The sequence below is a fragment of the Canis lupus genome, chromosome 12, assembly GCF_048164855.1.
Source record: "Canis lupus baileyi chromosome 12, mCanLup2.hap1, whole genome shotgun sequence".
Lineage (NCBI taxonomy): Eukaryota > Metazoa > Chordata > Mammalia > Carnivora > Canidae > Canis > Canis lupus.
In genome coordinates this window covers 35672509-35685744 of record NC_132849.1, presented here as the reverse complement: position 1 = coordinate 35685744, position 13236 = coordinate 35672509, and the positions used below count along the sequence as shown (strand labels likewise).

The window sequence follows — 13236 nt, the reverse complement described above, 5'->3', positions numbered from 1 at the left end:
AAACACAACACTTGTGGGGAATTTATGGACAATGAGGTGGCCACTTTGAAATGTTCTGTAGGCAGTGTGAGGCTTAAAGAAGAGATTTATGAGTCAACAGCATGCAAAACCATAGAAGTAGATTCAGTCTACCAAAAAATATGTGTACAAAGCAAAGAATGAATAGGTTCTGGGCCTTGATAAATGCCAATATCTAAGGTGGGAAAAATAAAAGTTTAGGAAGGATAGGAGACAGAAATTGTCACAGACTTAAATGTCAAAAAAGCCAATAATGGACACATTTCCAAAAGGATGGAATAATCTACAGTTTCAGATAGCCAATATATCTAGCAAAATAAAGACTGTAAAATACTTCTTGGATCAGCCAATTAGGGAGTAACTGATAATCTTATCATATTTAAGTGGTACAACCGATGATAGAATGCACAGTGATGATGCACAGGGAAAGGACATGGAATTAGTAACTCTTGATTGCATTTTCTAGTCATTACCACCAGAGACAGATGATGAAGAAAAAGCCACACACAGGAAAATGGAATCAAGAAAAGGCTTTCCTTTGCCCACAATAGTAGTTACCTGAATTTACTTATATGCTGAGGGGATAAAAAGAAAAGAGGGCAAGGCTTACGATGAGATTGAAACAGAGCAAGAGAATCAAGTTCAGTCTCACCAGAAACAAGAGAGAATGAGGTCAAGAGCAAAAGGGGAAGAACTGGTTGGCCTGGGACAGAATGAAGACAACTGATCCTCTTGACAGAGAAATAAAGGAAGTAAGGAAAAACACAAAGGGGGTTTATCTTTCACAAAAGATATGTTAACTGCTTATTAAATAAATGTTGGGAAAATTTTTTTATTGAATTTCTTAGGTTTGGTAGTAAAATTAATCTAAAGTGAAAATGAAAATAAATATGGTTTTAGGACATATATGACACTACACTTCATTCTAGAATTTAAGAAAGAACATAAGAGGAAGCCAAAATAGTCAATTCCTAGACAGTTTTTGCAAGAGAATTAATTAATGGTAACATATAGTGATAGATTATAATGTGGATTTACGTTTCATGGTACTGTTCCCAAGACTAAAAAAGGGGGCACTTCTTACTTTTTAAGGCTTTTCAAGTATTTTGGTGTCATGGAGTTTAAACCATGACATCATTAACCTCTACACACTCCAATAATTGATCAAGAAGAGATTCCAACATTCATTTTCCTTCAGTTATTTGTCAAGAATAGGAATGAAACATGATTACAGATTAGTAATAATCTATCAAATAGTGTACAGATGCCTATAAAATGAAAAAAACAATTGTCAATCAAGCCAGCATTTCCAATCAATAAAACTTTGGAGGGGAGGGGTAGAAACTGCTTTTTCGGGAATAACATTTTTTTTTCTTTTAGCATTATATATCAAATTGATTCCTAAATGCAAGAATCCTTTTTAACAAAATAAAGACCTTATTCTCTTTTACCAATTTACTTTTAAAAATATCTCATTTTATCCTTGTATATGCTATGGAAAATGTGTAAAAAGAAAACAATTTATTCTTTCATATCTTCGGGGAAACACCTACCATAAGAGTCATAGGGATCAATGTTGGGGTTGGTGGTATTCCAGCCCTGGATCAGTCCATCAGTACCACCACTGTAACACTGCTCACCATTGCTGCTCATTACCACACAAAGCACTGGACCTCTGGGAGATAAAAATCAATTTCTATTCCCAAAAATCAATCTGATAATAGGACTTGTTAGAAATAAGAATGCTTAATTATTCATATGGCTATTTTTCTGCTTTTTACAATAAATAAAAATACTATAAAAGCATTGCTCATTTTTTTTCTTCTGCTAAACCAGAGATTGGCAAACTATAGCCTGTGGGCCAAAGGCAGGCAGTTTTTATACAGATCTCAAGCTAAGAATGGTTTTTACATTTTTTAAGGGGTAATTAAACTAAGCTAAAAACAAGAATATACAACAGAAAATATATGGCCTACAAAGCTGAAAAAGTATTTACTATCTGACCCTTTATATGAAAAACATGCCAATCTCTGTGCTAAATCAAGTGAGTTAGTGTATTTCTTAAGCTTACATGAAAATAGGAAAAGCATGCAATATTATCATTTAAAAATTCTTCATATTTTTACCTAGATTATTTTTAAGGGAAAAAAAGGTCAGGATTTTTAATATATAAACCTTATTGCATCAACATATTTTAAGCACAAGATATGTAACATTTTAAACATCGTCCAAATAAAATCTAATTTCAGCAAGGATCTCTGGTAGGAATAAAGTTGTTTTTAACATTGCATTATCTGCCAGTTTCTTTTACATTTGCCAGAAAAAAAAAACAAACAAAACCAAACAAAAATGCTACTAAATACAAAAAATACGTAACATAAATACTCAAGTGAAAGAAAATAATCAGGCTGATATACAGTGATGCTGACTTAAAACAGAGAAAAAGCACATACTTACTTATGAGCCCTGAATGTATAAATAGGTTCCACATCAAGAGAAGTACTCCTAAATCAGAGAGAGAGAGGACTTTTACCACTCCAAGTTTCAGTAGTAAACAGTATTAATGAATATATGCTGCAAAATTGCCTTTAGAAATACCAACACTGTAGTAATATACTATTCTCAACCTAGGACACTTAGGAAAGTTTACCTGACACCAATCACATATTTCTGTGGCCTTAAGAAACAAAATCCTTGTTTAGTAATAATACCTGATTATAGTGCTCTTAGCATTGTCATAGTCTATTTGACTATTTGAGAGAACCACACTCAGAAAACAGCATGGGCTTTGAGAAAAATTTCTGGATTCAAATAACTGGCTAACTCTAGGCAAATTATCTATTCTTTTGAAACTTCAGATTCCTCTCTATTTAAAACAAAACAGAAAAACTGGGATAATATCAAATACAGGATTAAATGAAATTCTGTAAGTAAAACAGCCTAGGACAGAACCATGCACACAGTAGGATTTCAATAAATGGTACTTTAATTTCTTTGCATTTCCATCAATGCTAATATGACTGTCTTTGATACTTGGATAAATTGTCCCAGTCATCAGTTTATTCAGTATTCAGAACACTGAATGTATTGATACTCTACATTGCCTAATACTGGCCATGACTGTAAATTGAAACTGGATTTAAAGTCAACTATTTACCATCTCTTATATTGTATTGAAGCTTTTTATAGGCATATGCTTTCTCTCCTCAAGCATTTCCAAAATGTTAAGCTCAAGGTAAACAGACCATGTTAATGTCTGTTAATGTCACAGACCATGTGAAGGTATTATTACTAAGCTATCACCAGCAAGAAACTTGTTTCAATATTTTTCTAAGTTTTAGTCAAGAATATACGAGGCATTCACATTCTCTGATCTAATGAGATGCACACTGTAACCAGAGAAGTAGAAAGACAAAAGGCACAATTTATAACTAAGAAATAATTTTTCTCTGCTGAAGATATCTGATCCAAAAAGGATTCTCTTGGTGTCAGCAAGATCTGGTTGAGCTATCTGAAGAGGAGGGATAAATCAAGAAATCAAGTATTTTATCTAGTCTACAGATGACTCACAGCGGGAATGTCACTGATCTCTCAAATTCAGCAACAGCTATCCTCTATCAGTAATAAAACTTCCATAATCTCCTCCAGTTCACATTTATTTCTATTCTTCTAATAATAAAACTGTCTGACACTGGAGAAAGGCCCTTGTGGGCACATGCTGGGTTCTAGACCACCAGATTCAAGGACACAAGAACAGGGACTCCCTGTAAGCACCCCAGCAAGTGGGGCTAAGACTAGTTTGGTGACTGATAAAAGCGTCTATACCAACCCATGTCTGTTCATGCTTACAGAGGAACAAAGGGACCAAGCCAAGAGCTGGCAGATAAGTGACAGCAACAATGCTGCCATTCCAACTATACCTTTTGTGGGTATGAAAAGTACCTAATGGGATCAAGGCAAAAAGACAAAACCAAAGAGAAGTCCCTCACCCCTCTCAATCAGCCTTCCTTCCCTTCCACACCCTAAGCTCAAACCTAATAAACAATAGGATGGTGCTGGGGTGGGGTTTGAGGATTCTGAACATGCCTACACCTCTTTATAACAGTAGAAATCTTCAGTACAGATAAGGGACTCCACAAATATGACAACCATTTAAAACACTGTATAAGGATTGTAAACAGCATTCAGAAGCTCTGGGAAACTATCAGATAATACCATCTCTCTCTCAGTGTCAGTTTTCCAACCTAATATCAGATTGTGAGTATGAGGGAAAAAATTCTAATTATGTGACAAGGTAAAGAAGAAAGAACTAGAAGAGATACTTGAGAAATTTAATAGCAAATAATTTGAGCATTTTCCTGCTGAAAAACTAATAATTAAAATACTCAAATACAGTTAAAATAGAATATTCTCACTTTTTGGCTGGGGCTGTTTTCTGCAAATTCCACATTTTTAATGTGTGATCCTCTGATGCTGTTATCAAAACAGGCTCAATGGGGTGGAAAGCAAGGGCTCGAATGCCATCAAAGTGACTTCGTAATGTAAACTTAGGGTTCCACGTCTTCCTCAATGCATCTTTATTATTTGCTATCTATTAAAGAAACAAAAGAAATATACCCATACATTTAGTTCAGGACAGGAAAAAAAGTATATTTCAACATTAATTCTTGCTGATTTGTCATTAAATCATCATGTTTTGCAACTTTCAAAACAATATAATTTCTAAATGTATATAATCAAATCAATAGACAAAATTAATATGCCAACAGTGCTTTTCTTTGAAGAAATATGAATCCTGTAACAAGAAAACAGGTAACAATTCAACATTGAAAGAAAATAACATAAAATAGATCTTCACTGGGATGACTTAAAAAAAAAGATAAGATTTCAACCTAAATTATAGAATAGAATCTAATCTGGGATCAGAGCTGAAAAACTAAGTTACCTTTAAACCTGTTAACATTATAGAATACAATCATACTTCTGAGATTTTCAATACTTTCTACAAAGACCCAAATTTTCCTCATGAAATTGGAACAAGATTTATAAACTGGAAACATAAAATGTTAACGCTGTAAGAAACTATCAGATGTTACAAAACAATAGATTCCACTCGTAGAACATGTCATGTTGCTTTTCTCCATAAAAACTTCAATCCAACAACTAAAATAATGCATTTTTTCTCATTCCAACTTTTTTTTTTCATTTCCAACTAATGGTAAAGCCAAAGAAGTTCATGCTTAACTTTACACTAGCACCACATATGAACTCTTCAAACTTTGCAACTAACAATTATGCTAGGTTTAAGTAAGAGTAGGGCAAATACTGTTAACACTGGAGAAATATTACCATACTTACAATGACAAAAACAATGATACTAATAATAGCTGCTATTTTAAGCACTATTCATTATTTTGTATATTTTTCAAAAACTTAACATGCATTAACTCACTTAACTGTCACAACAACTATGAAGGAATTAACATTATTCCCACTTTATAGACTAGACATATAAGGAAAGGAGAAGTTAAGTGACTTGTCCTCTAGTAAGTGGAGGAGTCAGAATTCAAATCCAAGCGGTCTGGCTTCAGAGATTACATTCTTAATATAAACTATAACTTAGGACCCAGAAGTTTAAAACTTCGCAGAAAAATTTGGATAGAGCATGTCACAATTGGGGCAGTAAAAAGACAAAACAGAGGATGCAAGGAACTACTGTAAGAATTGGGGCTGGTTATCCTTGTGGGGGTAGGGGGGACCGGGCAGGCAACTAAGTTGACTCTTGTCTGCTCTTATTAAAGAGCTGAAAGGTTTTCATGTATAAGGACAATTCTATTCTTTCTGAATGCCTTAATGTAGTAGACAGCCACTAAGATGGTCCTCAACTAGCCCTAGCTCCTCATATTTATGTCCTGTGGAGTCCCCTTCTACATCATAGGATTACTCTGTGACCAATAACATAGAGCAAAAACTTTGCATCTTAAGTGTTCTTGCTGACACTGGAGGAAGCCAGTTTGCCATGCTGAGGAACCCACAGAGGCCCATGTGGTGTGGAACTAGTCTCAAGCCAATATCAGGAAGGAACCAAGGCCTTCCAACAACCACATGAGTGAGCTTGGAGGCAGATCTTCCCCAAGTCAAGTCTTCATTGAAGACTGCAACCCTTGCCTACATGTTGACTGTCTTGGACTGTCTGGTCTCTATGAGAGACCAGAACCACACAGCTAAGCTATCCCAGACTGCTGACCCTCCAGAAATTATAAAAAATGTTGTTTTACAAGTGGTGCAGTTTGTCACACAGCAATAGATTACAAGTTTATTAGAACTAGAGACTACTTTCAGAAGTGCAGATATAACACTAAGTTTTTTTAACTCAGATATGTTAAAAAAAAATGACATTTCTCTAGAGACATGACCGAGTTCCAATAACATATTGAACTAAATCTTTGTGGGGTTAGTATAGAGAGAACACAAGTTATCTAACGGAAACATCTGCTTCTAGCTATGATCGACTAGATCATTAGGATCAAGTATGCACTTGAGGACAAGTAAAAAAGCAGAGCTAAAAATTTTTAAATCAAAACCAGCAAGATAGTGAAGAAAAAGCAGACCATAATCCAAGGGAAGACAGAATTCTAGAAAGCCTAATATTTGGACTTATTTTTCCCCAAATGTGTTTAGTGATTCCATAGGGATGGCTGAGAGGTAAAGCTGTGCTTCTGACAGTTGTGCAGTGCAAGGAGATACAAACTGGTGTTCAATGCCTGCCAAGAAAGTGGGGCTTGATGAACCTTCTGGCTTTTTAGGTTTTAAGTTCAAAGGGCTGCATTCTAGATAGAAGAGTTAACTATAAGAATACAATCCCTACAAAAGACATGAACAGAAATCTCACAGAGGAAGACAGACATGGCCAACAAGCACATGAGAAAATGCTCCGCATCACTTGCCATCAGGGAAATACAAATCAAAACCACAATGAGATACCACCTCACACCAGTGAGAATGAGGAAAATTAATAAGACAGGAAACGACAAATGTTGGAGAGGATGTGGAGAAAAGGGAACCCTCATACACTGTTGGTGGGAATGTGAACTGGTGCAGCCACTCTGGAAAACTGTGTGGAGGTTCCTCAAAGAGTTAAAAATAGATCTGCCCTACGATCCAGCCATTGCACTGCTGGGGATTTACCCCAAAGATACAGATGCAATGAAACGCCGGGACACCTGCACCCTGATGTTTATATAGCAGCAATGTCCACGATAGCCAAACTGTGGAAGGAGCCTCGGTGTCCATCGAAAGATGAATGGATAAAGAAGATGTGCTCTATGTATACAATGGAATATTACTCAGCCATTAGAAACGACAAATACCCACCATTTGCTTCGACGTGGATGGAACTGGAGGGTATTATGCTGAGTGAAATAAGTCAATCGGAGAAGGACAAACATTATATGGGCTCATTCATTTGGGGAACATAAAAAATAGTGAAAGGGAATAAAGGGGAAGGAAGAAAAAATGAGTGGGAAATATCAGAAAGGGAGACAGAACATGAGAGACTCCTAACTCTGGGAAACGAACTACAGGTGGTGGAAGGGGAGGTGGGCAGGAGGTGGGGGTGACTGGGTGACGAGCACTGAGGGGGGCACTTGAGGGGATGAGCACTGGGTGTTATTCTATGTATGTTAGCAAATTGAACACCAATAAAAAATAAATTTATTTAAAAAAAGGAAAAAAAGAATACAAGCCCTACAAAGACTACAGATCAGCTTTATATTATCTGAAAAACTGAAAATGGAATGAGATGATCCAGATTTCTAGTGGCTACAGATACGAGAGAAGCAAATTAAAATATGCTCCCTGAGGGAAGATATCACTCTAGGCCAGAAGTTATTGCTACAGACAACTTTTCAAGTATAGTTATCTGGACATAAACAATGCATGTGTAGGATATGCATATGCAGGATAATACAGCATAAATGAAAATGAGCAGAAACATAATCATAATTACTGTGTTCAAGAAGAAAAAAGACAACCTTGTAAATTTTGGAAGAAGTCTATAAACAGTTAAAAAAAGAATTCTAGAAGCAAACAGTGTAAGACCTAATAGATGGGTTTAATTACAGATATGCATAACTGAAGAGAGAATTAGCGAACCAGAAGATGGGTCATAAAAACATCTAGACTAAAGTATGAAAAACAAAAGATGGAAAATATCCGAGAGGGAGTTGGAGAGAGGATATAGAAAGATTTAGGGATGCCTGGGTGATTCAGCAGTTGAGCTGATCCCAGGGTTCCAGGATCAAGTCTCACACTGGGCTCCCCGCAGGGAGCCTGCTTCTCCCTCTGCCTGTGTCTCTGCCTCTCTCTCATGAATAAATAAATAAAATCTTATAAAAGAAAAAGAAAAAAGGAAGACCCAACAATAGAGAGTTCCAGAAGGAAAAGAGAGAGAAAGAAGTGCAAAAGCAATATTTGAAGATAAATGGCTGAGAATTTCACACAAAATTGATAAAAATATATTAAGCCAGGGAGGTCTAAGAACTTCAAGGTTAAATAAAAAGAAAACTAAGCTGCAGCTGACATTCAAGACATAGGGAGATTATCAGTCAGAGAAAAAAAAATCAGACTACCACTCAATGTCCAATAATAGAAATGACTGATTTTAGCAGAAAACAACGGTGGAAAAAGATGAAATTATATATTTAGAGTGCTTAAAAATGAAACAAAACAAAAAAACCCTTGCCAACTGGAATTTAATACCAGATGTAATAGTTAACCCACTCAGGCGAAATATAGACAATGTAATAAAACCAGAAACTGAAGAAACTGGGCACCAGCAGACTTTTACCAAAGAGAAATATTAACTGTTCTTAGAGTAAAAGAAAAGTGACCCCAGATGGATAATCAGATGTGCAGGGGGAAATAGAATAAAGCAAAATGAGTAATGTAAAGTGGATAATCCTAACTGAATACTGAATGTACAAAACATTACCTTGTAGGAGATAAATGTCTAGAGAAAATACATAACAAGAATGATATATATTCAGGGTAGGAGGCTTTTTTTTTCCTTTTTTTAAAAGATTTTATTTACTTATTCATCAGAGACAGAGAGAGAGGCAGAAATATTGGCAGAGAAAGTAGTACACTCCCTGCGGAGAGCTTGATGTGAGACTCAATCCCAGGACCCCAGAATCATGACCTGAGCCAAAGGCAGATGCTCAACCCTTGAGCCACCCAGGCGTCCCAGGGTAGGAGTTTAAGTAGTTAAAAGACTTAAAGGTCTTTGCATTAAAATTTTGATAAGGATGTGTGTGGTAATCACTAGAATAACAATAAAAAAGAGTAATGAAAGAGTACATAATCTCCAAATAATGGGTGCGGGTGAAGAATTAAAAATAATCTGAATATAGGCAAAAATAGAAGAAAAAGGAACACAGAATAGGTAGCACAAATAGATGATGGACTTAAATCTAAATATATCAAGAATTACTTTAAAAAGAAATGGCCTCAGTGCTCCAAATAAAAAAGTTGTGAAAGATTTGATAAAAAAACAAAAGTCAACTGTTTTTATATACACAGACATAAAATGTAAAGATATTAAAAACAGAAATACTTTTTTAAAAGGATATATCATATATGTGGAAATGAGACCATTTAAATTAGGTTGTTATAGTTCCAGGTGAAGAAGAATTGGAGTTGATGGGAGGTTTAAAAACAAAAACGAAACAAAACAAAAACCCAACTATGGATTTTAGCTATTTTTGGAGGGAGAACCCAAAGACTTACTAATGAACTTACTCCTGAAAAGGAGGATTGTCTAAGAGTAAATTTTTGATTTACAGGAAGAGGAGTGAGTAGTGAAGTTGCTCTTTGGAGTACTTCCTTCTCATATCCACAGTCTGCTTAAGCATCCATCCTATACATCCTATATGGCAAGAGCTATACTGTGTTCTCCAACAAAGATAATGAAGTATCAAAGTGAGAGGATTTTAATGGAGATAAGACAGATTGTAAACACTTTATAAAATAAGCAACTGTTTTTCTGACAATTTACTGTCATTAACAATTATCAATGTATTTATAAACAACTGCGTTGGGGATTAAGTAAATGCATGCATAAAGGCATCAAGATTTCAATTTTGGTCCAAATCATTGATGGGTCTGCCTTAATATCTGAAAAGAACCCTCTAGACATCCCTGCCTATAACAATAGCTTAAGTCATTTGTAGGCAGGGTATTCATTGATAATATACTAAAGAAGAAACATCTATGTTGGTAGCCTTAAACACAAAACCCAAACTTGGTAATAGAAAACGAATTCTTTGCTGTATCTAAAACCAATAAACAAGCTATAATGACTTATGGATCTAGGCAAATAATTTTAATCTCTAAGCAATGTGAAAAATACGATCATTTATAATATTTTTATATTTTCAAAGTTTGCAATTAAAATGGAACCAAATTCTATACTTGTGAAGAAGTTTTACTACTGTCTTTTTCTTAAAACTTTTTATTTTTAAGAAATGAGAAAAGAGCAACAAAAATAAAACCACGACTCACATCATAAGTTAGTGAGTCTGCTTCATTGGCCACTGTAAGGCCTGCCAATTCTCCAAGGCCCAGTTCACTTTCAAGGGCTTCATCTGCTCCCATGATGAAGGACTTCCCAGAAGAAGGAGGAAAAGTCAATGCTTCCACTGAAGGGGAAAGACAAAAGAAACATTAAAAAAAAAAAAAAAAAAACTTCTAAAGTGTAAACAATTAGTCTCTTAAGGGGTATATCTACATTTGATTACTGTTAAATGCTCTTAGACAAAATTCAGTGAGCAGAAAACCCTGAAGAACTAGCTGTTTGGGTTTTTTTAAATAGATTCTATTTATTTATTTGAGAGAGAGAGAGAACATGTGTGCATTAGTAGGGGCAGGGGCAGAGGGAGAAAAAGACTCCCCGCTGAGTGAGAAGCCCAACTCTGGGACTTGATTCCATGACCCTGAGATCTTGACCTGAGCAGAAATCAAGAGTAGGGTGCTGATTTAGCCACGCTAGGCACCCCAGAACTGGCTGCCTTTTCCATATCTTAACCATAACTAAAAGTATCATCTAATTAGAAAAGTACATGAAACAAATCAAATAGATCATTGTCCTTTCTTTCTCACAAAAAAAGGCTTTTCCTCATTTGATAGTTCTTGTTAATTACTCAAATTATTTCTTTCAATTATTAAACATATATATCTGAACACTGCTGGTCTCATTCAAAATAAAACTGTTTAATTCTATAACCTAAAGGAATACATAAAATTTCAAATGAAAGTGGTTACAACTGTAAAATATGCCTATATGAGGTAAAATTAATGCTGGTGTTAGAAGTCAGGATTATGTCTGGAGACCAAGGAAGGAGCAGTGATCTGAAGCACAGGCAGGACTTCCAGGGCCCTGGTAATGTTCTGCTTCTTGACTTAGGCAATGGTAAGACAACTGAACAACTCTAACATTTACTACTGAAAAAGAGGATTGTCTAAGTTTTAATTTTAATTAATTTTAATGCCAAAATTTCAACCAAATGACCCACATGAGACTAGGAGGCTGGGTCTTCAGCCAGGTGTTTTGTTTGTTTGTTTTCATTTCTCCTATTTCCAGACAACTTTGTTCAGGCAAGAAATAAAAATGATTCTTTAAAAAAAAAAAAAAAGACTAAGATTCATGGGATGTGAGCATGTACAATGTTTGGGCTAATTTAAAGAATGCTCTAAAAATGACCAAGTAAAACCTGAAAACAAAAGAAGACAGCAACTCCTTCTACCATGCACCACTGCCTAAAAGCCAGTAGATGTGAAGGCCAGAAAGAGGGCAACAATGAGCAGAACTCACTTGATTGATCTAGATCTAAGATGCCTTAGAACTTAAGACTACACATGACATTTTATCTGGTATCTAAACATTAGCTCTAATTAGCTTTTACAAAATTACTGAACTGTACCTCTTAAGTATGGCTCTCTGTCTTCTGAATTATTAAAACAAAAAGTAATAAACATTTATAGCATATACGAGCTATAGATGTTTTTTTCTGAAATCAAACTGGAAACCAAGAAGCATCAGTCATGGACAATTAAATACACAATATATTTCTTGCCTACTTTTTTGATGCTGAAAACCTTTCACTGAGGAGGAAAGCTTAGGACCAACGTTATAGACAGTAAGTTAGATATTCAACTCCTCAGTTTTAAGGTTCTTAAATATCTATCAAGGGCACTTTCTGTGGCTTATGTAATACTTTTGCACATCTGTCATTTAGTATATAGTACTTAGTCTGCCTCTATTATTAGAATTCTGTCAGATGAAGTCTCTGATAAACTCTTCGGGAGTTATCAGAATAAAAGAACGAACTTTTCTCCTTATCTAGACATGATCTTAGAATAAATGAAACTGATTAAAATTCTCACATTGACAGTGAGAAGTGAATGTATCTCCTAATGAACAAAACATACCTAACTAATGAGGCCCATGACTTCACATCTTTAATTCAAAAGACATGTCTACATCGAAGAAATTGTACATTTAAACTATAGAGGTGTAAAAAATAAAAATAAAAAAACTATAGAGGTGTAATGTACATGTCTTTGTTATTAAATGTATAAGTAATAAATTCCAAGTATACTATAATTAACTCTAACAAATAACTAACCATGTCATGGTCAAAAAGTTCATTTAAAATTTACTCCAATCATAAGTCTCTCCATCAAGGTTCTATTGGTTTATGTCTCTCTAAAATGTAGTTTAATTTAAAAACCAAGAAAGAAAAACATTTAAGATTTTTCTTTGGCTTTTCCCTGGCTGTTTTGTTCAACATTAATAACTTGAACAGATATGTTCACTGCAAATAACTACAGTATTTCAATTCAAGACAATTTTTAAAAATAGGTTTTGAAAAATATTTATTAAGATTATTTTATGTCATACTAGATTTTTAGCTTATGTAAATATATATTAAAATCAATTCCTAAATATAAACATTTTATATATTTACAAATAGATAAATCAGAACTTGTATCTAAAAGAAAGAACTGGGGCAGCCCCGGTGGCGCAGCGGTTTAGCACTGCCTGCAGCCCAGGGCGTGATCCTGGAGACCCTGGATCAAGTCCCACGTCAGGCTCTCTGCATGGAGCCTGCTTCTCCCTCTGCCTGTGTCTCTGCCTCTCTCTCTCTCTCTGCATCTCTA

At 35.1% G+C, this 13236-nt stretch overlaps 1 protein-coding gene across 3 annotated transcripts in view; it reads right to left on the bottom strand.

Moving 5' to 3' along the window:
• The window catches only part of STRN (striatin), a 96145-nt gene that overhangs the window by 15283 nt on the left and 67626 nt on the right, over positions 1-13236 (bottom strand). For all 3 annotated transcript variants that reach the window (XM_072770539.1, XM_072770538.1, XM_072770541.1), the window contains 4 exons: positions 10579-10715; positions 4434-4609; positions 2476-2523; positions 1572-1693 (listed from right to left, as the gene is read on the bottom strand). In XM_072770539.1, coding sequence (XP_072626640.1) covers positions 1572-1693; positions 2476-2523; positions 4434-4609; positions 10579-10715 — 483 coding nt within the window. The remainder of the gene's footprint in view (positions 1-1571; positions 1694-2475; positions 2524-4433; positions 4610-10578; positions 10716-13236) is intronic.